Source organism: Poeciliopsis prolifica, unplaced genomic scaffold (assembly GCF_027474105.1).
Source record: "Poeciliopsis prolifica strain line A6 unplaced genomic scaffold, Auburn_PproV2 SCAFFOLD035, whole genome shotgun sequence".
In the NCBI taxonomy this organism is placed as follows: domain Eukaryota; kingdom Metazoa; phylum Chordata; class Actinopteri; order Cyprinodontiformes; family Poeciliidae; genus Poeciliopsis; species Poeciliopsis prolifica.
This window is the reverse complement of record NW_026562410.1, coordinates 2,817,267-2,841,491: the sequence shown is the minus strand read 5'-3', so window position 1 is coordinate 2,841,491 and position 24,225 is coordinate 2,817,267. Positions and strand designations below refer to the sequence as shown.

The 24,225-nt window shown below is 40.6% G+C and overlaps 3 protein-coding genes and 1 long non-coding RNA gene across 5 annotated transcripts; all 4 read left to right on the top strand.

Moving 5' to 3' along the window:
- The first annotated feature begins 379 nt into the window (after positions 1–379).
- On the top strand, positions 380–10,599 carry ppp1r26 (protein phosphatase 1, regulatory subunit 26). Of its 2 annotated transcripts, XM_055052594.1 has the most exons (5): positions 380–502; positions 4,203–7,431; positions 9,859–9,973; positions 10,058–10,135; positions 10,221–10,595. In XM_055052594.1, exons 2-5 carry the CDS (start codon positions 4,274–4,276, stop codon positions 10,254–10,256), a joined length of 3,387 nt encoding a protein of 1,128 aa, XP_054908569.1. In that variant the 5' UTR covers positions 380–502; positions 4,203–4,273; the 3' UTR covers positions 10,257–10,595. The 2 variants fall into 2 exon arrangements, with proteins under 2 accessions (XP_054908569.1, XP_054908568.1); XM_055052593.1 differs by having other exon boundaries at positions 10,058–10,599.
- A 276-nt stretch (positions 10,600–10,875) lies between these two features.
- On the top strand, positions 10,876–13,864 carry mrps2 (mitochondrial ribosomal protein S2). The gene is made up of 4 exons (XM_055052595.1): positions 10,876–11,008; positions 11,255–11,371; positions 11,446–11,566; positions 13,019–13,864. Exons 1-4 carry the CDS (start codon positions 10,984–10,986, stop codon positions 13,563–13,565), a joined length of 810 nt encoding a protein of 269 aa, XP_054908570.1. The 5' UTR covers positions 10,876–10,983; the 3' UTR covers positions 13,566–13,864.
- A 708-nt stretch (positions 13,865–14,572) lies between these two features.
- Positions 14,573–16,842, top strand: LOC129374274 (uncharacterized). Its single transcript, XR_008607480.1, has 4 exons — positions 14,573–14,642; positions 15,999–16,089; positions 16,365–16,409; positions 16,519–16,842. It is a non-coding gene; the product is annotated as an uncharacterized LOC129374274 (long non-coding RNA).
- Positions 16,843–17,883: 1,041 nt separating this feature from the next.
- Positions 17,884–23,513, top strand: dipk1b (divergent protein kinase domain 1B). Its single transcript, XM_055052736.1, has 5 exons — positions 17,884–18,423; positions 19,385–19,519; positions 20,862–20,969; positions 21,199–21,375; positions 21,503–23,513. The coding sequence occupies exons 1-5, from the start codon at positions 18,358–18,360 to the stop codon at positions 22,313–22,315; spliced, it is 1,299 nt and encodes a 432-aa protein (XP_054908711.1). The 5' UTR covers positions 17,884–18,357; the 3' UTR covers positions 22,316–23,513.
- Positions 23,514–24,225: the final 712 nt, after the last annotated feature.

Sequence of the window (24,225 nt, the reverse complement as noted above, 5' to 3'; positions counted from 1 at the left end):
CAGTTGATATCAGTAATGAACTTAACTGGGAGTTGGCTCAGGAGATAAAGTTTTATGTTTTCTATTAGTTACAAGAAGTCTGTAAATCAACTACACCTCTAAAGAAATTTATTTTAACCCATAAAAACAGATTAATGCTCGACTTTTCACATTAGTTTTTAACTTCTGACCTAACTAAAATAATACGCTGCTACTAATGGTTAGTCAAACCCTTTTAAAAATAAATACATTCATTTAGATGTATTTTATTTATTTTTTGGGAGGGGGGGAATAATGTACTCGCTTGAAAATACTAGTTAAATGTTTTCCGGGTCGGTCGGTCGATGTCATATTTGAATGGGTCTATGGTTGGTTGGGCTGAGGGTTAGAGGAAGCTTGTCTGCCCGGTAGTCGGAGCGGAGGAGGCGGATCGACAGCGAGAGCGAGCCGCTGACGGACACCGAAATATCTCCACCAGCGGCACGACGAAACGCACTCGTTTCTCCTACTGAGCCACATTCAGGTGGGTCGAGCGTGTGTACCGACATGTATGTCGGGTATTTCGTGTGAAACAGTCGAGCACAGGACGGTGAACCGCGACTGTGTACAAAGGCTTTCTTCTCCGGAGAAAATGCCGGGGCTGCAGCAGCCGGGAGGCCCGCTTGTGTCTTTCAAGTCGCCGACTCACCTCGCCTATCGCTCCGCTGTTTCACACCATCCTAGTCTTTCTAATTCAACCAAAAAAAACTCCCGCCGCCTTTACTGAAACGCGTTGACGACCTCCGCTCACGACCAGAGGCGACACGGAGGGAGCAGCGTGGGTTTTGACAACCGTGGCCGGTGCGAGGAAACATGGTTGCTCTGCGGAGTCTCCTACGTACGCACGCCGGGCATTGAAGCGGTCCGCGCCGCTAGAGGTTTACGGGGGCAGCCGGTGCTGCTACGGAGCAGCACCGGGATGGGATCGGGAGGCAAAACAGACGCAGCGACATGTTTGGCTAGGCGATCAAAACAGCTGCCTGCCTGACGTCGGCGGGTGTCCTTTTAAAACTTTCTTTGTAATAAAGCAGACAAAGTTGGCACGCTGCGATGTGACGTTTTTAAAACTCGGTAAATGCGCTTCTCGCCAGTTTTCAGCTGGGCGTCTTTGGACACCAGCTGTGGTTTCGTGTCGCTGTTTTCACGCTACGCTGGTTCGGTTTCAGCAGTTTGTGATCATCGCTTGGGGTGGTGTGGTGATGCAGTTCTGCTTGTTGGCTTTGCTCTTCGGACAAGTCACCCGGGTTGTCTGTGCAAACCGAACCGGAAGGGAGGCTTTACCGCCGGGGAGGACAGACTGGAGCTTTCGGCACAGCGGGGGCAGATGTCTGACTGATCCACACACACACACAAAAATGAAAAATACAAAAATGTCGAATGATACTCATTGATTGTATTGTTTCTTTTCTAACATTTATCTGTGGAGTTGCAGCAAGACTAACACGATGACTAATTTCGTGTCTGCTGAAGCATTCTTTGTGTTCTTTTTTATTTATTTTTGTTTCCAACCAATATACTGCTTAAAACCACACTGTCGACTTGTTATTTAGTTTTCTGGTGAAGTCATCCAGCTTTTTTTAGCTTGATATTTCAAATCTGGTCCTTTGGATGGTGAAAGAGAAACAGGCCCACAGGATCACAGAACCTCTACTATACTTATGTGCTTGTGATGTTTTCCTTCATATTCAAACTGTTCAGCCAAAACAATGTGTGTGTTGCTTAAAATGCTGATTGAAATTGAAATTTGTAGAGTTTAGCTAAATGTAACTGTTATTCTTGTGATAGTGGGACAGGAAATGATTTATTCTGACATACAGACCCCCCCAAAAAACTAGTTTGCAAATATATAACATCTAATGATTGTTATGGAGACTTGGCAGCTCCCACAATTTCAGTCTTTGCTGCAGTTCTCTGCCATTGGGTTTTGGAGGCTTTGTTGACCTCCCTCTCCATTTTCTTCATCGCGTGTAATTTTACAATCCGCTTTGGTCTTTGTGCTAAAAGTAACGGGCCACTATCTACATTTACACACAAGCAAAACAGAAAGTTCTGGATTACAAGTTTAGATCTGATATGCGTGATGTTAAAAAAAGATCATCTTGTCGCCTTTTGTGTAATTTTAAGACTGTGTCACGTTGTCGTTTATCTTAAAAGGGACAGTTCAAGATTTTTAGGTGAAGTTCTATTAAAAGCTTATGGGTGGCTTATTTCTTAGCTCTTGTAGTTAATTCACTTTATGTTTAGGAATCTGCATTAGTTGGACCCAGAGACTGAAACGAGCTGCTTGTCTAAGAAGAGGACTCTTGACTCAAAAATTACGTTAAGGTTTATAGGACAGAATAGAATATAACAAAACTGAAGTAAACTTTATTGTTCCTCAGGGGGAATTCAGAAATCTGTAAGTCAGCGCATGCAGATTTACACACTAAAAAACAGAAATAAGAGTGACATACTAAGGGCAAATTTATAGCATGCCAAAATACTGTGCAGAGAATAAAGATGGTGTACTCTGACTCAAAGAAATGTGCAAATGAGTTAAATAAATAAATGATATATACAAAACATGTCTGTAGATCTGTGCATGACAGACTATTTACAAGACATGCAAAAACAAAACATGCAGAAAAAGTATGTTAGATGTGCAAATAACATCAAGAGTGTTATTTGCACATTAGAAAAACAGTGAATGGTTATAATAATAATGCTATTTTATGAACCTGTAAACTGACACCATGTTCACATTAAGTAAACCAATTAGAAATTTTTTAAAAAGAACTTTGCAGGCTGTGCAACACTGATGATGTTCCTGTGCGAAATGTATTCTCATAGTGTAGCTTGTAAATTATTTCTCTGGTCAAATGAAGTAGCTAACTAAAAGTAAAGCAGTATAAAAACAATATTTTATGAAAATTTTACATAGCCCCACTTTTCTGTTAGACAGATGTTTCGACCAGAAAAGCTTTACATGCTCTGTTCTGTGTTTGACACCTGAAGATCGTTGGTGGCGTACCACCTCCAAGCTTAATTTTCTATACAAATATTTGTCGGCTTCTGTGTATATGACCACCCAAGCCAAACACCTTGGCTCCTCTCACACTAACTGTTCTCCAAAATCAACAAATCTGCATTTGTACTTAATTAGTATGCCGAGAGAGTTACTTAATAAACTTTAGACACAACCTCATGGAAAAAAAGACAGGAAAAAAAACAACCATTGCTTTTAAAACATGCTAATCATATGTGTAATCGAAAGAAGAGGTGTTTTTGCACTTAATACACACATTAGATTGTATTAGTGTGCATGCATACCATTATGCTGTGTACCAGGGATCACACACCACAAGTTATTTTGCCAGACGTTGCCCCTAACTTGTCTGACTGGTCTCCAGGTTAAACGAAGCCACTGAAACACAAGTGAGGAGTAACAATAAAAATCAGCCGAGCCTGCAGCCATAGTGCAGCTTTCTACGTTAGCCGCGGCCGGGTGTGTGCTGTCACTTTTTTGTAAGCTGAAGTAAGTTTTTCTTTGCGTGATAAACGATACAGCTCGACTTAATCATCTCCTGTTTCACAGTAAATTTGGTTCTGACGAGTAGAGATCACTATCATTGGCTGGTTAAGTTCGATCATGTTCATCAGTGCATCTTTTTTATACAGTGCTTTCCACAATTAAATAAAGCAAATATTATAAATTATTGAGATGGAGACCTGTTGACCAAGACAGTACTTTTTGCTAAAAAAAAAACTCATATGAGATGGTGGAAATGAGTATTGTTGTGCAAAACGGAGTTAGCCTATCACAGAAGCTTATCTTGCCTAAAATACCAAAGTCAGTGCAAAATATGTTGCTGCAAGCGCAGGCATCCCCAACACTAATGTCAGCATCCACAGACCACGTGTCTATAGAAGTATTTTTTCAAAGAAGTTGATTATGAATGATCAGGATTCCTGAGGTGGATATAGTAGCGCTGTGCATCAATTTGATGTTTTAATAACCTAAATAACACTAACCACAAGAAATGTCTTTACGTTGAACTCGCATGTCTATTTATTCAATAATTTAGCAGCTAAAATGGTCTTTGACATGAGAATGCTTCAGTTTATTTATGGTCAAATTTTTTTTTTTGCCATTTTTTCCTCAATTTATTATTGACACCATTTCTGTTTTTGTCTTCCACCCCCAGACTGGACCATGTAACTGTTGTCAGAGGCTGCTGCCCTATGATGATCGAGGAACTCTCCACACTCCTCTAGAATGTATTTGATGAATGTACCTCCTATCGCAGCGACGGAAACAGAATGGAGACGATGTGGAACACCTGGAGGCTATAGCCTTCCAGTTTGCTTCAATGACTCTGACACAGACTTGTCCACCAGAGGCACACCAATCTCAAATAAGGTCCAGATGATCATAGAGAGCCTCAGGAGTAGCCAGTCCTCACTCGAGATGGGCGATGAGATCGAGGCAAACATGCTATCAGGACAGGAGCGCCATACACAAGTGTGCAAGACTGCAGTGGGTAACTATGTGGGAGCCAAGTTGAAAACAAAAAGGCCCACTGAAAACCCACACGTTTGTTTTTCTTCCACGACAAAACATGATAGCAGTGACTCTGACAGTGACGATTCAGTAGACAGAGGAATTGAGGAGGCAATAATGGAGTACCTGAAAGAAAAGGATGGTCACAAACGTAAGGCTGGTACATCTTCCACTACCCATCAGTCGTCTAAAATTCCGAGAAAAAATCCACCGCCCTTTGAGTTTGCCACGCAAAACTCTGAAGGCAACTCGTCCTTCATATCCAGTAGAAAGTTCCCAGTCAGTATGAAATCAGAGACTCCAGCAGCTGCTATACCTTTAAAAAAGTATATCAAGAACAAGGCTTCGCAGGATGAAAATATTGGGGTGGATAAAAGCTCAGCCAATAGCTTACTCAGTTCCGAAGAACAATGGAGGAGTCCTTCTGAAACAATCAGGTTCTTCAACAGTACTCCAACGTACCCAGTAATGCCAAAGATAGAGGAAGACCTGAGTGATTCCAGTAGTGATGATGGCATCGAGGAAGCCATTCAAAGATACCAGTTAGAGAAAAATGAGCAGAGCAAAAGGGAAGCCTTTAATACACAAACATTCCAAGAAGATTCTGACTCCACCAGCGATGATGGGATTGAAGAAGCTATCCGGAGCTACCAACTTGAGCAACAGAAAGAGAATAGCCCCCAGAAGCAACTTTTCTACAAGCCGAAAGCCCCTATCAAGTTAGCGGTACATGCCACTGGTAGTATAAACTCTGATGACATGAAGAAAAACAAACTCAAGAGAAAAAAAGTTAAACCAGGGAAACCGACTCAAACTCCATTTATTGCCAAACCCAAGACTTCACTGTCATTCAACCCCAAGGTCAAGGGAAATGGACTACCTTCTTTGAAAGTAGAGGCTGAAAAGCAGTCTGCTCCTGCTCCTTCCAAAGTTAACACCACAGCAGAACTGATGTGTGCTGAAGCAATACTGGACATTTCCAAAACCGTAATGCCTGGAGCCTTCCATCAGGGCATTGCCCTCAGCACGTGTGCTCCGGCTCAACCTTCCACAATGTCCTCTCTTCCTGACAAACACCGATACGAAGAAAGCAACGACAGTTCCATTGACAGTGAGGATGGGATTGAGCAAGAAATCAGGAAATTTCTTGAGCAAAAAGCCCAAATGCACAAACAGCCACCCATTGTGGAAGAGCCTCTTGGTGGTGTTGATCCAGAGAAGGAAAAAGGGAAAGATACTGCTATTCAACTGAAATCACAAAGGCTGTCTTTGACGCAGAAAAGAAAACAGAAGGAGAAAAGCATGACTGTGGCGAACATATTGGGAGCTGATGACAAATGTAACGAAACTACTGAGCATGCACGAGAATCTAACGCCTTGACACTTCCGCAGAGAAGTCAGCCCCAACCAAGCACAGCAGTACACCAGGTAGACCAAAGCGGAGACAAAAGCAGTTCACTTGACAGTGACGAGGACCTCGACACTGCGATCAAAGACCTGCTAAAGACAAAAAAGAAATCGAAGAAAAAGATCAAAGAGATGAAAAAGAAACACAGGAAGTGCATCAAAGATGAAGAACCACTGATGGGGAAAGCTTTACCCAACAGAAAGTTCAAACACGAGGCTGGCTCCAAGAGCAGTGCTTTGAAAAAAGTACACGGGGCCGACGATGATGCAAAAGACAAATGTGGATTCAGTAAAAATAATGTCTCGCAACAAAAGCAAATGGATAAATGTAAGGAAGAAGAAGAAGACATTGTGGGAGGGGAAAGACTAGATGCTAAGTCACTGCAAACTGTTGGAACCCTTTATCAAACGGATGATGAGAGCAGCTCAGTAGACAGCGATGACAGCATTGAGCAAGAGATAAGAAGGTTTCTGGCTGAGAAGGCCAAAGTTTCCACAGGAGACACAGATAAAGATGGAGCTTTGTGTATAAACGGATCCCCTGTGGTTCAAGATTCAGAGATTCAATTTCCACTTAAAGACTTCAAATCGGAGACTCAGCTGGCTGAGATTTCTCCAAAACACATCAGCGCATCTCAAGTAGGGACCCAACAGAGGTTCTATACTGAAAGCTCGTCTGCCAGCCCACAGTCATGTGCCTCTTCGGTCCAGTCCTGCAGTCCCAGTCTTCTGGAGCCGGCCGATGGCGCAGGAGCGACAAAAACCCAGCAAAGGAGGCCCAACACTACCAGAGATGGCCTAATCAATGGCAGCCAACAGGCGGAAAGAGGTCGACCAGCTTCAAGTCCCGACTATGCTCGTTCCCTTGCAGAGTCAATTAAGTGGCGCCAGAGCCTGGGGCTTCCAATTCCCGACCCCAGGGCTCTAAGCCGGACCACTTTCCACATCACCTCTTCGGAGAGACGAGACACTTCATCAGAAAATAGGGACCTAAAATCACAGACTCCGGCTGCCGTCTGGTGTTCTTCAAGGAGCAGCAGAGCGCCGTTTTCTGCCTCTACAGAGACAGGTGCAAATGTCACAGCTAGACCCCCTGTTTTGAAATTTTTCTCTGCTGCTAGGCAGCATTCAAAGATGACCTTTACACAGAGCCTTACGCCTGGCAACAGGTCCCAGTTCTCTATGGAAGAAGGGCGGGCGAGTACGGTGCATGTGCCTAAGGACAAGAGTGTGTTTGTAGAGCTGGAAACTAACAGGACCAACCATGTCCAGGTTCAAAGCAGGGAAAGGAGTGAGGGAAAGGAAAAGGCAGACTTGCTGAGAGAGCGAAAAAGAGAAGGAAAGAGCCCGAAGATTGGTGATGAAGGAGCTGATCAAGACAGAAAGGATGAAGAGTTTATAGATGAGTCAGATTGTGAATCAGACAGCAGGAGAGATCCAGATAAGATGCAGGGCTTTCCAGCGTTGTAAGTATTTGCTTTGATCACTATTCCTCAACAGCATCATAGTTCTATATGTTAACTTCCTAATGTCGCCCTGCTAATTGATATATTTCTTAAGCTCCTTCATGTACAGAATCTAAGGGAATACTTGTTAATATATCTTAACAAAACATGCTCTTTTTTTATATAAAATGTGTAACACAGTGGCACCAATACATTTTTGTGCTCTAATATCATTTCATATCTTTAATCCTTTGAAAAGCAATACAGTTGAGTTTTGGTACAACAACAAGAAGAAGTTGCAACACCAAGACAATGTCATAATAACTTAAAAAAAAAAAAAAAAAAAAAAAAAGGAAAAAAATGGGGCTGATGTTTTTTATATTACAACTTGGGAATGCAGGGTAGCAAAATGATTTAAAAAAAAAATATTACATGAAATGAGTATCTTTGGAGCGATCTATCAGTCTTTCATATTGAAGAGTCAAGATTAACCGTGTATTATGTTATTGTTTTCATTCATCATACATGCAGCGGATAAAATGTAATGTTTTGTTTTTTTTTTTTTCTTTGTCAAGTCAAAATAAAACAAAATCTGGGTTGAAAAACAGACCAGTGAGCAAAAATTTATTATTACAGTAAATCATTGTGAGTTGATTTAAAAATAGCCTTTGACTAACTGTTCCAGGAAGAGAATTCACTGTTTTTCCCTACGTTTCTTCAACTGTTTATTTTTTTTTCCCCATCAAAACTTTCCCAGCGCTTGCCTCACAGCAATTTTTTTTTTCCATTTCCACTAGCAAAATAGGATGCCTGTATCATAGGAACATTCGATATACCTAACCCCATAAAATACAATCTTATGAGCCACACGTCTAAAATATAAATTACGTTTTTACTTTAACTTATTTAATTTTACTGAACTTTCTTTTTGTTGCAAATGGAGTTCTAAAATCAGAAGAAAGCACTAAAATATAGTACAGTGTGGTACAACTCAAATCATAAATCCACGGTGACAGATTGTTGAAGTCAAGCAGCTGATATTTAAAAATTTGTTTGCTGAATATGGAAAAAAAATGTGAATTTCTCTCAGTTCGATCCTTTACAGAAAGTTAGAATAGAATAGAAGGAAGGACAAACATCTAGTAAGAGACATTTTTTGTTACAATACGACATGAAACTGAGCTTTTTTTTTTAAACATACTGGTTTAAAAACCAAACTGGTTTTTAAACTGAGTGTAGAAAACTAACTCTAAAAACTATGTGTAGAAACTGCTTTGGTTTAGCATTAGAACTGCTTTGGTGGAGGAAAACAAACAAAACAGAAGTGGGTTTTTCTACACTGAAGGCCTGAACAGATTGACTTTAATTTGAAAATATACAAGATAAATGGGTTATGAAATATTTGTGAGGTTAATAAACCACCTCTTTGTATTTTTATTGTGACTATTTTGTCATTTGCTTGTCTCTGCCACAAGCGATCTTATCATCATCGCCACATAAACTCAAAACTTTAAATACTTTTGCTTCTAAAGATCTGTTCAGGTTTTATTTCTTACAGGTACAAAACACTCTTTGAGTGAAACGAGCTCAATAAAATGTAAAACAAAAGTCTATAACATGATTGAATCGCTTATATAGTGAACAGAAAAGAAAGGATTACTTCGACTGCTGCTAGAATCATGCTACATCTTGGTTACTACAGTTTTGGTAATGTTATCCATAGCCTTTTTTCAGCGGGTCTGGTTTTTGCGACTGGAAATATTTCAAAACGGACACATTTGTCTTTTTTGTAAGCAAGACGAATGTGCAGCGAGCTTCCTTCTGCCAGCTGACCGGCAGTGTGCAGCAGCAGTCACTCTGGCACTCTGAGTAACGGGACATCACAAAATGGAAATGATAAAAAATTTCTTGATACCAGGCATACTTTCAACATGACTAAGGTCTTGAAACAATCAAATGTTGTTGTGTATAACTGTACGTTTAAAGTCATTTACAGCTCTGCTGCTGAGGAACGCCACTAACAGTGTCTGACGTTTGTAACCGCTACGATGAAGATTGTGGTTCCAGATTCCACTGAAACCTCGCCATCGACCCGCTCTGTCTTACTGAATGTGATCTGTCATATGCCCATTTCTTTGTCATATCAAAGATTTTCTTTGTGACAAAAAGCTATTTATTTTTGTTTATTGAAAAAAATGGAATGATTACTGAACATGCTGTGCATTGCCAGACCTTTTTTGTAAATATTTTTTAACTTTTTCTTTTTTTTTTCATTCTTTGAATTAAAAGACAACTTTTGCTGTATCTTTTAAGTGTGAAATAAAGAGTCAAGTCTGAACATAATCAGGTTTTGGTCCAATTAATTCAGATTAATTAGCCATTAAAGATGACATGTTGAAGGAATAAGATGTTTGTGGTTTGAATGACGTTCTGCTCTGCCTCATTCAGGTCTCTGTCCAGAGAAATAGATCCTGGCCTCTCTATAAGTCCATGCATAGCTCTAACATCAGAGGAAAGAAGCAAGGTGTCCAACTGGAAGTTTCTGGTTAGGAAATGCATGAAGGTACAAGTTCTCCAAAGATGCAACTTTTGAGTGATTTGTCGTCAAAATCCGTAGAATAAGAGTTGTGTTTAATCGTGCTTTCAGGAGAATTGGCATCCCACTTGTTCTTCTGAGCATACAGCAACCCTGCAGCATGTCAAACGAAAGCTTCGGTTCGTTCCAGTGAGTTTACCAGCAGCAGTTTCTCCAGTGAAGATCAGAGTCTATGAAAATGCCCCAAAATGTCTTTCCTGTTTTTTCTTTGCAGGAGAAAGGAGGCAGGCGACTTGATTTGACAGGATAACGTTTGGTTTTCCCTGTTGTATGTTGTGTTTGAAGTTAGCAGGTCTTGATTGTTAAACCTATTTTAAGTTTCCATGTGGCTAACGGAGGTTCACTGGCAATCTTATGCATAAGTTCAAGTTTTTCTTTCATGTAGGAAAAAAAGACTGCTTTTTTTCAAGTTTTTAAAGTGAGTTAAGGTTCAGTTAATAGCAAATGGTGTCCTGTTTTGGTTTTGTGCCTGTTAAAGAGTTTTTTGTTCTATGTCTGGTATACCTGTACATGCATTTTATTTAATATTTGTAATATTTAATTTTAGTCACTTCTCTTTAACTTTATCTTGACATTCTTATTTTTGCTATTTGGAACTTTATTTCTTGCTTGTTTTAGTTTTACGTTACTTTTAGTGATCTTTCCAGATGCTAGTCATGGCTCATAATTTTGTTCTTGTTTTTTTGTTTTGTTTGGAAACAGTTTATTTTTATTAATTGATCATTTAAATGTATTTTTATTTAAATGTACTATGTTCAGGACATGCTTGTGATGATTTATTTGTAATTCTTTGTTCTATTGGTAGTTTTAGTGACGTCTCGTCGTTTGTTCCTGACAAAATGTTTGACGTTCAACAAAAGAATAGCGCTGTGGAAGTTGTAGTTTTACGTGGTGTGACGCGACAAAACGTCCCCTTTACGGCACAATAAACGACAATCACGCATGCGCACTTTGTTGACCTTCGTTTGCTGTAAAGCATGGCTTCCCGGGCGCTTACAAAAGGTATGAACGTGAAAACTGTACTTTACTGTGTGTAGAAAGCTTCATATTGGTGTCCAAAGCCTTCTAGTTAGAAACACGTCCATCTTTTTTTGCGCTGTGGTTTCTCCTGTTGTCCGACAGGGCAGAACAGGAAACTGTACAGCTACTTCTGTCGTGTCAGTTTCCAGTCTTTCTCCTGTGGCATTAAATGGCCCTTATTCATGTCCAAGCATTAATCTTTAACCTTCATTTGTGCCTCACGTTCAGGTCTGTTGGGGTTGCGCCATTTTCGGGGTGCCACAGTTAAGTTACCCAGCAGTGGGCATCAGCTTGCCACTGCATCCTCTATTATATCACCTGAACCGCAAACTGACTCCGTCAGAGGTGAGTTTCCATCTGCTAACAGTGTCTTTACATCATTCCTGAGCTGCAGCTAAAGCCCGTTTTAACCATTTCAGATGAAATGCTGGGTCTGCCACTAGAGAAACAAGACCTGTTCCGTCCGTCGGAGCTTTTTACTGTGAAGGACTTGTTCGACGCCAGAGTGCATCTTGGACACAAGAAAGGCTGCAGGCACAGGTTTGTAGGATTTAATGTATGATTTTAATGTTGAATATGAGCCTCACTAGAATATGTTTAATGTTTTGACTTAAACATATTAGGGGTGAAGAAACCAGTTGGAATATCTGTGTTGTATTAATGTTAAAGCAAGTTAATGCAGAAATATGTATTTGAGCTACCAGTCTTTTGGGGGTATTTCTGTACCAAATTTGCACAACATTTAAGTTCTTCAAAATAGCTCAAACTTGGAGCCTAAAATTGTTCCCAATATTTACAGTTGAAATACGTTTTAGGCCATTCTAAATCATTCAATACTCACACAGGGTGTATGTTATCCTCTTAAAAATGATTCTGCTCTTTTTTTTTCTTCCAGGATTTCCCAGTGTTTAGCTCTGTACAACTTCTTAGCAATGCTGACTCTGACACATAGCATTATGCATGAAATTGGCTTGTTGTTAAAGGGTAATGCTTGTTATAATACATTACCAGCTTCCCTACTGTTCCATGATTTGCAGGGTGCATGACTTATAGTCTTAATATCTCACACTTGGACTCTACATTTTTTGCAGCGCGCTCTCATTTCAAGTCTTTTTGCACCATGTCTCATACTCTTTCTATTAAATATGGATTGGTCTGCAATCAGGTCTTCAAAACTTGCATAACTGCTATGAAACTTAACCTTGGTTTAAACACCTCCAAAACTTTCTTACTGACCTGACACCAACACCTTCAAAGGTTCTTACTTGGAAAACAAGATTTGTAGTCATTGTGTCACAAAGAATTTAGTTGAGCCAAGTCTAATGTCCATCATTATGTCCATTTTTATGTTGTTAAAATTTGTAAAATTCCTTATTGGAGAACATATGGAGTAGCAACAGAACATACAGTATGCTTAAGTAAAAGATACAGGCTCTTTTTGTTGTGTTTCATAGCTTAAAAGAAATTTACCTGTGCAAAGCTCCTCCTTAGCAGTGGGATTAAATGGCCCTTTAGTTACCACAGCAACCGTGCAGATCATGAAACTAATCTGTTCATTTGCAATTCTGGTAAAGAAGAAATGCCTGTTTTGAAAGCCAAAGCAATTTTTTAACTTCCCAGAATGATTGTACAAAGCCAGAAAGTGCTGTTTGTACACAACACCTGAGTGGATGTGTACAAAAATAAAAAGGAGCACATGGTTGAAAGATTGCACATATGTTTGTGTAAATAAAAAAAAAAAACCTCTTTAACATGACATTAAAATTAAACAGTACAAAATGAGAGAATGTTTATTTTTTTATTATTTGAAACCAAGTGGAACTTGTTAAAACGTATAGAGCATAGCAAAAAAAAAACAAAACAAAAAAAAAAAACCTTCATCCTTAATTATTTCCATCAGGAATCAGGAAACATGGCTAAGAGTTAGCATTAGCTTTCAAAAAAAATAAAAACAGTTTTTCTCATGATGTTGACATGCGCTCCTTCCTCTAGGCTCATGGAACCTTACCTGTACGACTCCAGCTTGGACTATGACATCATCGACCTGGACAAGACCGCGGAGCACCTCCTGCGGGCCCTGAACGTCACGGCTCACACCGCGTATGCCGGCGGCATCATCCTCTTCATCAGCCGTCGCCGCCAGTTCTGCCACCTGGTGGAGAACACGGCCAAGGCGTGCGGGGAGTACGCGCACACGCGCTACTGGCAGGGGGGCCTCTTCACCAACGCTCACGTCCAGTACGCCCCCGGCGTCCGCCTGCCCGACCTCGTCATCTTCCTGTCCACGCTGAACAACGTGTTCCAGCAGCACGTGGCCATCAAGGACTCCAGCAAGATGAACATTCCCACCATCGGCGTGGTGGACTCCAACTGCAACCCCCGCTTGATCACCTACCCAGTTCCAGGGAACGACGACACTCCGGTTGCCCTGGAGCTGTACTGCCGCTTGTTCAAGACGGCCATCAACAGAGCCAAAGACAAACGGAAACAGATGGAGCTCCTTCGTAGGCTGTCGGAGCCGTCGTCGTCCAGCTCATGATTCATGTTTAACGAGAGATGATGAGGCAGTTTAAGAAAACGAAGAAGAAGAAAAAAAACTGCTCCTCGTACTGTTTTATAACTTCTTTCTTGGAAGGTTGACTTCACAGGACTGTATGTTGCTCATTAAAAAGAAATCTTGTTACTGTTATAGAATTTTTCTCAGAATTATTCAAGTCAAATTCATCACATTTCAGCAAAGCGGTTCAAAGTGCTTTGCATCATGAAAACATCATGCAGTCTTCATGTATGAAACAAGCAATAAACACGACGTTTTATCAAAGTCCATCATCAAGTAATCACACATGAAGTCTGTTGATCAAAGACTGGTGTAAACAGGGTTTTAGCCGTGGTTTAAAGGAACTCAGTGTTTTGGCTGTTTTGCAGTTTTCTGAGCGTTTGTTCCACATTAGAGGAACTGAATCTTCATGTTTGGTTCTGGTTCCGGGGACTCAGAGCGGACCAGAACTTGAAGACCTGAATGGTCAAAACACATCGAGTACCAGTGACAGGTACTCGATGTGTTTTGATGCTGAGCCATTCCTGATGACATCTACGCATTCATGCTGCAGTAAATGTCTTTATCTGTTTTATAATTTCTGATTAATCACATAAACATTTATTTTTATTAAATTATAAAGTACCTAGTGCAAAAATGGCATTGTAATAATGCAAAAAACAGAAGAAAATGAGGGAAAATATAAATCAAAGTTGGTCATGTCCTGCTGGATGAATAGTTTGTGCTAAATTAATAAGAAATTGGAAAATTTGCCTAAATTGGTGTAACATACGCTAGAACAATCACTACAGCTTTAAGCAGATAACATATACCTACAAGTTTTTTAATAAATTTTTTTTAAAAGAGAATTCTTAAGGGGAGTTTATGAACGTTAAGGTCCTGGATTAAGAGGATGGTTATAATCACACTTTTTTGCAGTTTATTAGTGAAAACCGGATGTGTGGCGTCACTGCTCGGCTTTGCACGTCGTCGCAGCTGTTTGGTTGCTTCCGGCTCCCGTAGTTTAAACTCTGCCCTGTAACCAGCAGGGGGGTGAAACGCGGGTGACATGACGTCGCGGTGAGTAAGCGAGGTCAACGTGGTGGTAAAATAAAGTTAACTTTATGGGGTTTCTTCCCACTCGCGCAGACTTTTACGCCTAACACGATAGGCACGTCGCTTCAAAAAAAAAAAAAACGTGGCGTGACTGTAAATACCGACTAGAAACACCGAGAAATATAAGTCCGCGCGATTTACATGTAGTTGTTTACTCTTCCTATATTGGTGTAACTAATGCTAAAGTTGTGCTAAAGTTGCTGCATGCTAAAGTTCGTCCACATACAGCAGTTCTGGTTGAATTGTCTTTATAAATCGGACATTTGTTGCTAAACTCGTAAACAACAGGTTGCTTAATCTGGGATTAAGTGTATTTATTTATTCATTCTTTAATTATTTTCTGACGCTGGTCATGTTTTTATTCTTTATTTAAAGCTGCGTATGTCACTGCTTCACCTGCTAAGTTAGTAACAGAATCGACCAGCTGCTGTTTGCAGCTCCAGGCTGCTGAAAATGTTCCTATTTATAAACCCATGTGAACAGAAATATGACAAGTGAAGTGAAGTGGCCTCTTCGCACCCTGTGGGTTTTAAAATGGAGGAAATTACTTGAAATCCGCCAGTGTATTTGAGTATGTCTGAAATATTTATTTATTTTTATTTTTTTTTTGCAATGATTGGAGAATAACCCGAAACAATCTAAACAATAAGAAATTTTCCAGCATACAGATCAGGAGTTCTTAGGGATAAGGGTGTTAGAAAATGGTTGGACGAAATAGTGGATTTTATTTAATGACGTTCAAAATTAGTTTTATTTTCGAACCCTTTCATGCATAGTGGTCACTACAGTGGACAGCTGTCTAAAAGCCATATAGTTAAGCTTTTTGTGGATTTTTATGTTAGAAATGCACACAGACCACTGAAGTGGACACTAATGCAGCATAAAATACACTATCAGCTACTGGCCCTCAGTTGCAAAAGCAAGAAACAATTTTTTGCTAAATCTAATATGGCCGACCCTATCCCTCCTTCTATATATTGTGACATGATGACAATTATTTCTCTGTCACAAAAACTATATTTGTTCCAATATTGATGTCCATTATTATTTACAGCAGCTATGGCAGATAAATTGATATTTACTGATATTATATGCATTTCCCTACTTTACCTAAACACCCCACAATCCTTTGCAGCATCACTATCACTGTCAAATAAATATTTCAACGAGTCAATGCCATATTACATTCAATATATTATGACTCACTACAATACATCCAAGTTGTTGGTTGTAATCTGAAAACTCAAGCTAATATGAGTATTTTTTTTTCTTTTATTATGTGAGAAAACATCTCATGCTGTGCTGCTGCTTTTCTTGCAGGGAAACGTGCAGCGCAGAAGATGCGTCGCTGTACCCTCACTCATCGGCTTCACGCTGAAGCTGATGTGAAAGGAGCGCACCTCATTGAACGGTAACAGGCTAAAACAAACGGTCACCAATGCCCCTCGAGACGCAGCTCAGCCTGAAGTGGCTCTGCTGCGCATTAGGTGGGCGGAAAGTAAACAGGCTCTCGATAGCTCAACTCCCCGTTGTTCAGTGGGCTTTGAGTATGGAACCGGGCCGAATAATGATCGCAATTTTGATTCTGTTGACCTAACTATTGCACACAAAAAAAGATGCAGCAAAGTTCTGAACTTGCAGTGTTGATTGTTTTGCACTCATGTTTTGTTTGTTATCAAATGGCAGGAGTTGGTCGTTGTGGGTACGGTCCATACCTGTCGGCCGGGACAGGTATGAGCTTGAGGCTCTTGAGTCAACCAGACAATACTTGCGAATGTGGGTTGCTACGTGAAACAGAAACGTACCCAATTTAAATGTTCCCTTTTCACTGTTTCCGCAGATGCTCTACCAAATGGATTCCAGTTCTGACGACAATCATTTGAAGACAGCAGCACAGTGGAGATAAAGAAAACGGTAGATATTAGCTTTTGCGATAGCGGCAAGATGGCTCAAACCGTGTGTGTTAAATCAATATTATTATTATTATTTGGTGTTTAAACTTTTACAATAGGCAGTTAGAGGAGATCTCAAGTATTAGCTGATTTTTGCTATTTTTGGCCCCTAGTCCCTGTGAATAGTGCAAATCCAGTCCACATATTGTTACATATATCTATTATACATACATATATATGTCCTTAATCAATAAAAAGTTCATACATTTTTACTCTTGTCATGTTTTCCTTTTGCATAATCAGTTTATTCAGTGTTTTCAAAGACATCTCATTCAAAAGAGGGGTGGACACAAGCTGCTGTACTTCTTCTGCTGAGCCGATCCTTGGCCTGAGGCGATGCTAAAATCTCAGGAGAAGACGGATGGCAGAATTTGCATTTATTTGGAAAATCGAGGGACACCCATCTGACAGCGAATGTTAGAGCACTCTGCCTCTGCTGACCAGCATGGCACCAGCTCACACTGCTAAAAGCACCAATACTTGTCTTGATTGCTATTGGTTCACTGCCTGATGAATTTCCTCAAAGGGCCTTTTGTGGCAGAGTGTACTGATAAGACTAACAAACTGTGTGAATTATATAGCTTTCACTATTTGATTAGTGCTTCTGAAAATACTTTAATATTCAACATCTTGTCACACTGATGCAATTTGGCGCTATACAAAAAGAAACTGATTTAGTTTGACTTATAAAATAATATTTAAGCACACAGCAGTTATCTTGAAGTTTTATTTATGTGGGCCTCAAGACTTTAGAGGGCCGCATAAAGAGCCATGGCGGGCCAGATTTGGCCCCCGGGCCTTGAGTTTGATAGTGCCATGCATAATCTGCACAGCAACGTCCATAGAAAGAGAAGAGACCCCCCCAGTGTCCACACTGGAGACGAACTGAAGGACCACCGTAAACCTGGCTCTGTCTGCAGCACTGCATTGATGCCTTAAAAAGCTTTTACTGTACAGAGCATAAATATATTCAATATGACTACATTTCTGTTTTAAAAATAACTTTTTATTGATGTTTTGTAATGTTCTTTTTTTTCTGAAAAACCATAATGATCAAAAATGATCAACATCACTCAATGTAATGATTTTTTTTTCTTTTAAAGGTCTTTGAGATTTTTACTTAATTCAATTTAATTGTGTAGCTGGACAATTTTTTAATATGTACTTGTATGTAAGGGTGATAATATTTTTTTCTTCTAAAAACAAACAAGCAAAAAAAAAAACGCTTAAAATACAAATAAATGGATCTTTCTCCATTATATATCGGCGGAAATAAAAGCACCTCTGGCGCCTGTCCCTTTAAAAGAGCAGAGCTGAGTAGAGAGCGTCGCGCGACACACCGCCTGCATCATTGTTGCTATTTTCTGATGGGTTAAGGAAGAGCTTTAGCTTATAAGGATTTTTTTTTGGGAGGGTGGGGGAGGGATTTTTCTTCTCTCTTTGTGATTTAATTTATATACATGTTCAAAAAAAGGCCCTTATGGAGGCCGAAGTTCCTCTATTTCAAGGACGCGCTCCGGATATTCCTGCCTTTTCTCTCGGAGCGAGAGATCAATGCTAAAACCCCCGATTCAGCAGCAGGCATATATTTACATGTAAGGGCGGCATAAAGTGCGTCATAATTGAGAGAGCGACCGCATGGCGCGCAGGCTGCTGTGAGGATGTGATCTGACGGGGGATCTCCGCTTTCTCGCTCCGCTGCCTCCTCCTCCTCACTGCCGCTCAGGATGCCCAGGGCTCTGCGGCGACTGGTCCATCTGATGCTGTTCTGCCCTCTGTCCAAAGGCCTGCAGGTAGGTACCTGCAAAAACAAACAAAACAAAAACCTCGATGAGCATTGTTTAGATAATCTGCGTGGATGTACATCCAAAATGTCGCAAATTAATCCCCCACCCTCTCCTCACCCTACCCAACCCAAAAAGATGCAAATGCAGGCAAGAGTGAAGAGAGTGCTCGCCTTTGGGCCCCAGCTGAGGAAATGAAGGGGAATAGGAAGCAGACAATTTTTGGGCCCATATAGACATTGTTGTGCTGAACATGTTCATTTGAACAGCTCAGCTATAAAGGAAGAATGGTGAAATTGTGAGTCGTCGTTGCTGCACTAGTTTCAGCGTGGTGCGTTAGGAGGTCCTTGAGCCGCCTGCACCGATTTGGCCAGAAATGATGAAGTGGCATTTCAGCTCTTTGTGATCCAGTCCTTCTCAGAAGATGCTTTTTAAGGCCCCACTCGGGCGGGCGACGAATATGCAACTCTGGGGTCACGAGGTCACAGACACCAGAAATGGAAATGAAAGAAATAGCAACACTGGCCGTGCACTGAAAAATAAAAGTTAATTTGCTAGACATGGTCGAATTAAGTTTATCCGAGTGTTAAGTTTATTGTCATGTTTACAAAAACAACGTAAACACAGTAAGTTTGACAATCTCGATTACATGGAACTTTTTCCTTTGTTAGGTTGGAGCTCCCTTCTCCTTTACAGCGCAATGTTGGCTGCTGATGTTGATTTTGTTGTCATTCTACCACTTTCATCTATCAACTTAGAGACACCGGCGAAAACGTCCAATTTAGCCTGAACTATATGTTGGCTGCCTTGCAACATTTTGTGAAAAAGTCACAAGGTCATGAATGCTGCTATAAAAATCTATTACAACATGGTACAAGCATTGCCTTTCAATACATTTTACTTCCCATGAGCCTTTGCAATGAGTTTCCAATTAAGCGGACACTTTTTTGTCCCCTCCTGCGCTCCACAGAATCGTCTCCCGGCCATCAAGGTGAAGTACCTTCTCCTGGCCTGGCTGGGCATCCTCATCGTCAGCTGGATCGTCTACATGCAGTATGCCTCGTACGCTGAGCTGTGCCGGGGCCAAGTGTGTCAAATGGTCATCGTGAGTAAACGCATACTCATATGTACTCACAATAAAAGACAAAGAAGAAGAAAAAATCAATGCATTTTATTTTGCTTTTGCATGTGAAATTTCATTCATGATACCACTTAGCTGCATTGAATACTCTTAGTCACACTCGCATTTATTAAGAATGAACCGATCTTTTGTTGAGCTAACAAAGTGAACGCTTAGCAGCACGTTGACAACGTGCATGTGATTTTTGAGGCTGTTGGGAACAAATTAGCAAACTAGCTGACTTTGCCGAAATGTTGCAGAGTAGTTTGAAAGGGTGCAAACATTTGAAAACAGGTCAAGATGCAAGATTCTGTGTTCCAATAGAGAGAATATAAATATCCGAACCAACATCTTCAGTTAAATCGTGACTGGAACCTGTTTGACAACACGAAGTAGGCTGGAAGGGTCTTAAAAAGTAAGACGGAATTAAAAAGGGAAATTGTTTCCAATTTTTCTTCTAATTAGGTGACAAATTTACGCTTAACATAAAAAAAAAAGAAATACATCAACTAAAACATAAAACATTTCAATTTTTTTTTCACCAGCGTACTTCTAAATGTTTGCCTTTGTCTGAACTTTAAATGTGTGGCGCTGCTGCAGGGAGAAATAACATCGACGGTTCAGAAAACAACAGAATCGCTTCCTTTCGGTGTGACTCATGTTTTGTTCAGGCTCAACAAACTTCGCTTGCCTTTGATTCTAACTCCATCGGGTTGAGTGTGCAGTTTCTGATGTGTGACGTGACCTCCGCCCTCAGCACCGGCTGGCGGAAATTCCAGCACATGTGCAGTAATATTATAATCAGACAAGGGACTTAATAAAATGTCACACAAAACAGTGACATGTGTCTTATTCACTGAAAGTTTTTTCACCTGACCGCTGGGAAATTTAAACTTTTCCATTGGGTCATCATTATTCATTTAATATTTTATGACATGTGTGTGTCATTGTACTCTTGTAGTTGGACTTGAACGGTTTCTCACCCTGGTCAAGGTCACAGGGATCCTCGCTTTCATTTTGCTAATCGATGTAAGGTTTGCGCACATATTTAAAGCAATTTCAAACTGATATGGATCAGTGACGAGAGGGAAGAAACGCAACATGAGAAAGGCTTTAAGAGGAAGTGACACCACTGAAAAGAGGACACGGCACAATGTCATGTAGTTGCTGTTAAACAATATCTGCACAGGTTCAGCTTTTGCTTAGTATACCTTGTTGACTATGTAAATACAGAGATCTTAAAATAGCTAATGTTTCTTAGCTCACTTCGGATTGCTTCCTGTTTCCTGTGGCCTGACGTTGGGCATTTCTTTGCTTGTTTTTGCAGTGTGATCACTACAGAAGGGGCATCATTTCAGGCTCTTCGTGTAAGGCCTTGTGTGATCAGAAAACTCTGACGCTGCACCGCTGTATGTCCACCTCCTCCACCCATCAGGTAAAACACAAACAGACTGGGTTTTTTATTTTATTTTGAATGCCTTTTTGTATATGTTGAAATTTATGTTTGTGTATGTCTGTAAAATAATAGTTATAAGCAGCTAAGAAATACGTAAACTTACAGTTTTATGCGGTTTTGGTTGAATCCGGTCAGGGTACATTACTCAATCGTCGGCTGCCATTTCAAACCATTCTAACTGACTCTAGTTTTGATTTTACTTTTTCAGGTCTATGTTGGACTTTGGAAAGACAGGCCGGTGGTAGTCAAATGTGGCATCGAGGATCCAGTGAACATAGATGGAATCCCAGAGACTTTGCCGAGACCGGAAATGAGCTTATTCGATAAGCCGACTCGTGGAACCTCGATGGACGAATTCAGAGAGATGCTGCACAGTTTCCTTAAGGTACCATTTATGTCAAACTACTTCATTGAAAATAGAAATCATTCTAATGATGCACAGAAGAAAAGGAGCTCCTGATGTGCTCTTTTTCTTACTTAAAATACTAGAGTGTCTAATTTCTTTTCTTAAGGCTAATCTTGGGGAACAACCATCTTTGAGCGCCTTGGTGGACAAAGTCATCACTCTCGCTGACGTCAACCAGGATGGCAAAGTGTCTCTCGCCGAGGCCAAGTCCATCTGGGCTTTGCTTCACATCAACGAGTTCCTCCTAATGGTGGCGCTGCAGGAGAAGGAACACACCCCGAAGCTTCTGGGCTTTTGTGGAGACTTGTACGTGACAGAGCGGGTGAGCCACAGCTCCCTCTACAGGCTGGATGTCCCTCACTACTTGGAGGCGGTCGTCCCGGAAGCCCTCAGCTCTGCCCTCAACCACTGGCTGGCGCCATCCTGGCCCCGCAGGGCCCGCATCACCATCGGCCTGCTGGAGTTTGTGGAGGAGGTTTTCCACGGATCCTACGGGAGCTTCCTAATCTGCGACGCCAGCCCCCACCACGTGGGTTACAACTCCAAGTATGACTGCAAGATGGCCAACCTGCGCAGCGTGGCGTCAGAGGCCGTGGTGCGGGCCTACCTGAAGGGCCGGCGGTGCGAGAACAACGCAGACTGCACTTACGGCAAAGACTGCACCGCCACATGCGATCGACTGGTGAAGCAGTGCAACACGGAGGTCGTGCAGCCCAACCTCGCCAAGGTGTGCATGCTCCTGCAGGATTACCTGCTGTTTGGGGCCCCGTCAGACCTCCGGGGCGATCTGGAGAAGCAGCTTCGCACCTGTGTGACACTCAGTGGGTTAGCGAGCCAGATGGAAGTGCACCACTCGCTGGTTCTTAACAACCTGAAGACATTGCTGTGGAAGAAAATTTCTAACACACAGTACTCCTGAAAGCAGATGTAACCAATCAGCTGTTCTGTCTCAAGAATTATACAAAATCTAAAGTTTTACCAAATAGCGTAACTGTTTCAATCATTTGTCTGATTATCGCCCTACACTGACTGGAGATAAAGTCCATGCCCTCTTTTATTTTTGCTTCTTTTGTCATACTTAAAAATGTTTCAGATCGTCAAACAAATTTTGATATCCTATAAAGATTGCCTTGTTGAATATAATAACAGTTCTCAATGAGGAGTTCATTCAAAAGTTATCCAACCCAACCAGACGATTTGACAAAATGTATTTTTTTCTTAAATTATGAATTGACTCATCTCACATTTTCATATGCTTTCACACAAAGGCCTGATTAAAATTGCCAAGTAAAAAAGTAACTTAAGTAAAACCTTTCTGACAACATGAAGTAGGCTAAAAGATCTTAAAAGTTCAAGTTATGATAAAAACAGCAACACACCAACAATTAATATTTAAGAATAAATTCCACTGCTTCAACCAATGGCGATTAAAATGACAAAATCTGTCAATCAAAAACATGCAGGTGCTGATAAGAACGAAAAGGTGAACAACAAATGAACCAATAAAGTCACAACACAGAGACAACAATACGCCATTTGGGTCATGCGTCAGAACAATGATCCAAAACACCAGCAAGTATATGTCTTAAGTGGTTAAAACAATAAAACTAAGGTTTTACTGACTTATTTGCTAAGAAGAGTGGACCAGAATTCTGCATTCCACCAAACAGGTACTTTGTGAGTTATGTCAGAGTGTTGATAGCACTGTTTTCTGCCACTAAAGGTGGGCCAACCAGCTAATAGGTATAGGATGCAGTTACTTTTTCACAACACTGCAACTGAAAACTGTGAACCGCAATTTATAATGTGAATCGAGAGAACCAACGAACCCAAATACCTTATAGATGACTCCGTCATGTCTGTTTTTCCAACTCGTTCTCCGTCCATTTGCACACTAGTCTCAGGACTCTGCCTGTAACGCCATCTGCTTTGTTCTACTTGTAATCTAGTTTTTAAAATAAATCCACTTGGATTTATTTCTTTGTTCTTCATGTTTGTGCACGGATACGAAATGTGACCGCAGCTTTAAATGAAGCTGTGGTTTTATTTTCTGTAACTGAAGTTGATCACAACAGATCGGAGATGTATGGCTGTGAGAAAATAAACTCAAGTTTGGTTCAAACGACTTATTTCTGTTACTTCATGGTGAAAATACACTTTGCAGTAGGGATTCAGTTTTTGCTTTTTTTTTATTTTTTATTTTTACTTTTTTACTACTGACTTTCATAGAGAAGTAAATCAAACAGTTTCATTTAGTCAGTGTCACTTCCTCTTGGGACTGTGCTGTTGCTGGTAACGCCTGTAAATTATGTTTATCTGTGGTGACAGTTGTGTGTCCGTTTTAATAATTACACATACATCTAAATAAATTAGAATACCATAAATATTTTTGTAACTTTTTCAGCTTAAGAAATTGAAACAAATGTACCATATTTACAGAAATACACATTTTAACCCTTTATTTCTGATCATTTTGAATAATATTCCTTGCAGATAATGAAAATTCAACATTTAGTTTCTTTAAAAAAAAAATGCACGATTTCTGATGACGATTTTAAAAAGAACTGTTGGCCTATTAAAATGAAAGTTCACATTTGAACTTATACTTTGAAAACACTCCATGAGTCAGGTTTATTCAACTCCAGGCCTCGAGGGCCAGTGCCCTGCAATCTTTAATTGCAGACAAAAATAAAAATACGTCACCAGCAGGACTCTGGAAAACTTGCCTACCTACTGTGGAGGCAATTGAGCCATTTGATTCTGGTCTGTTAGAGCAGTGTTCACCTAAAAACTCCAGGATTGGAGTTGAATACCCTGGTCACACATTGT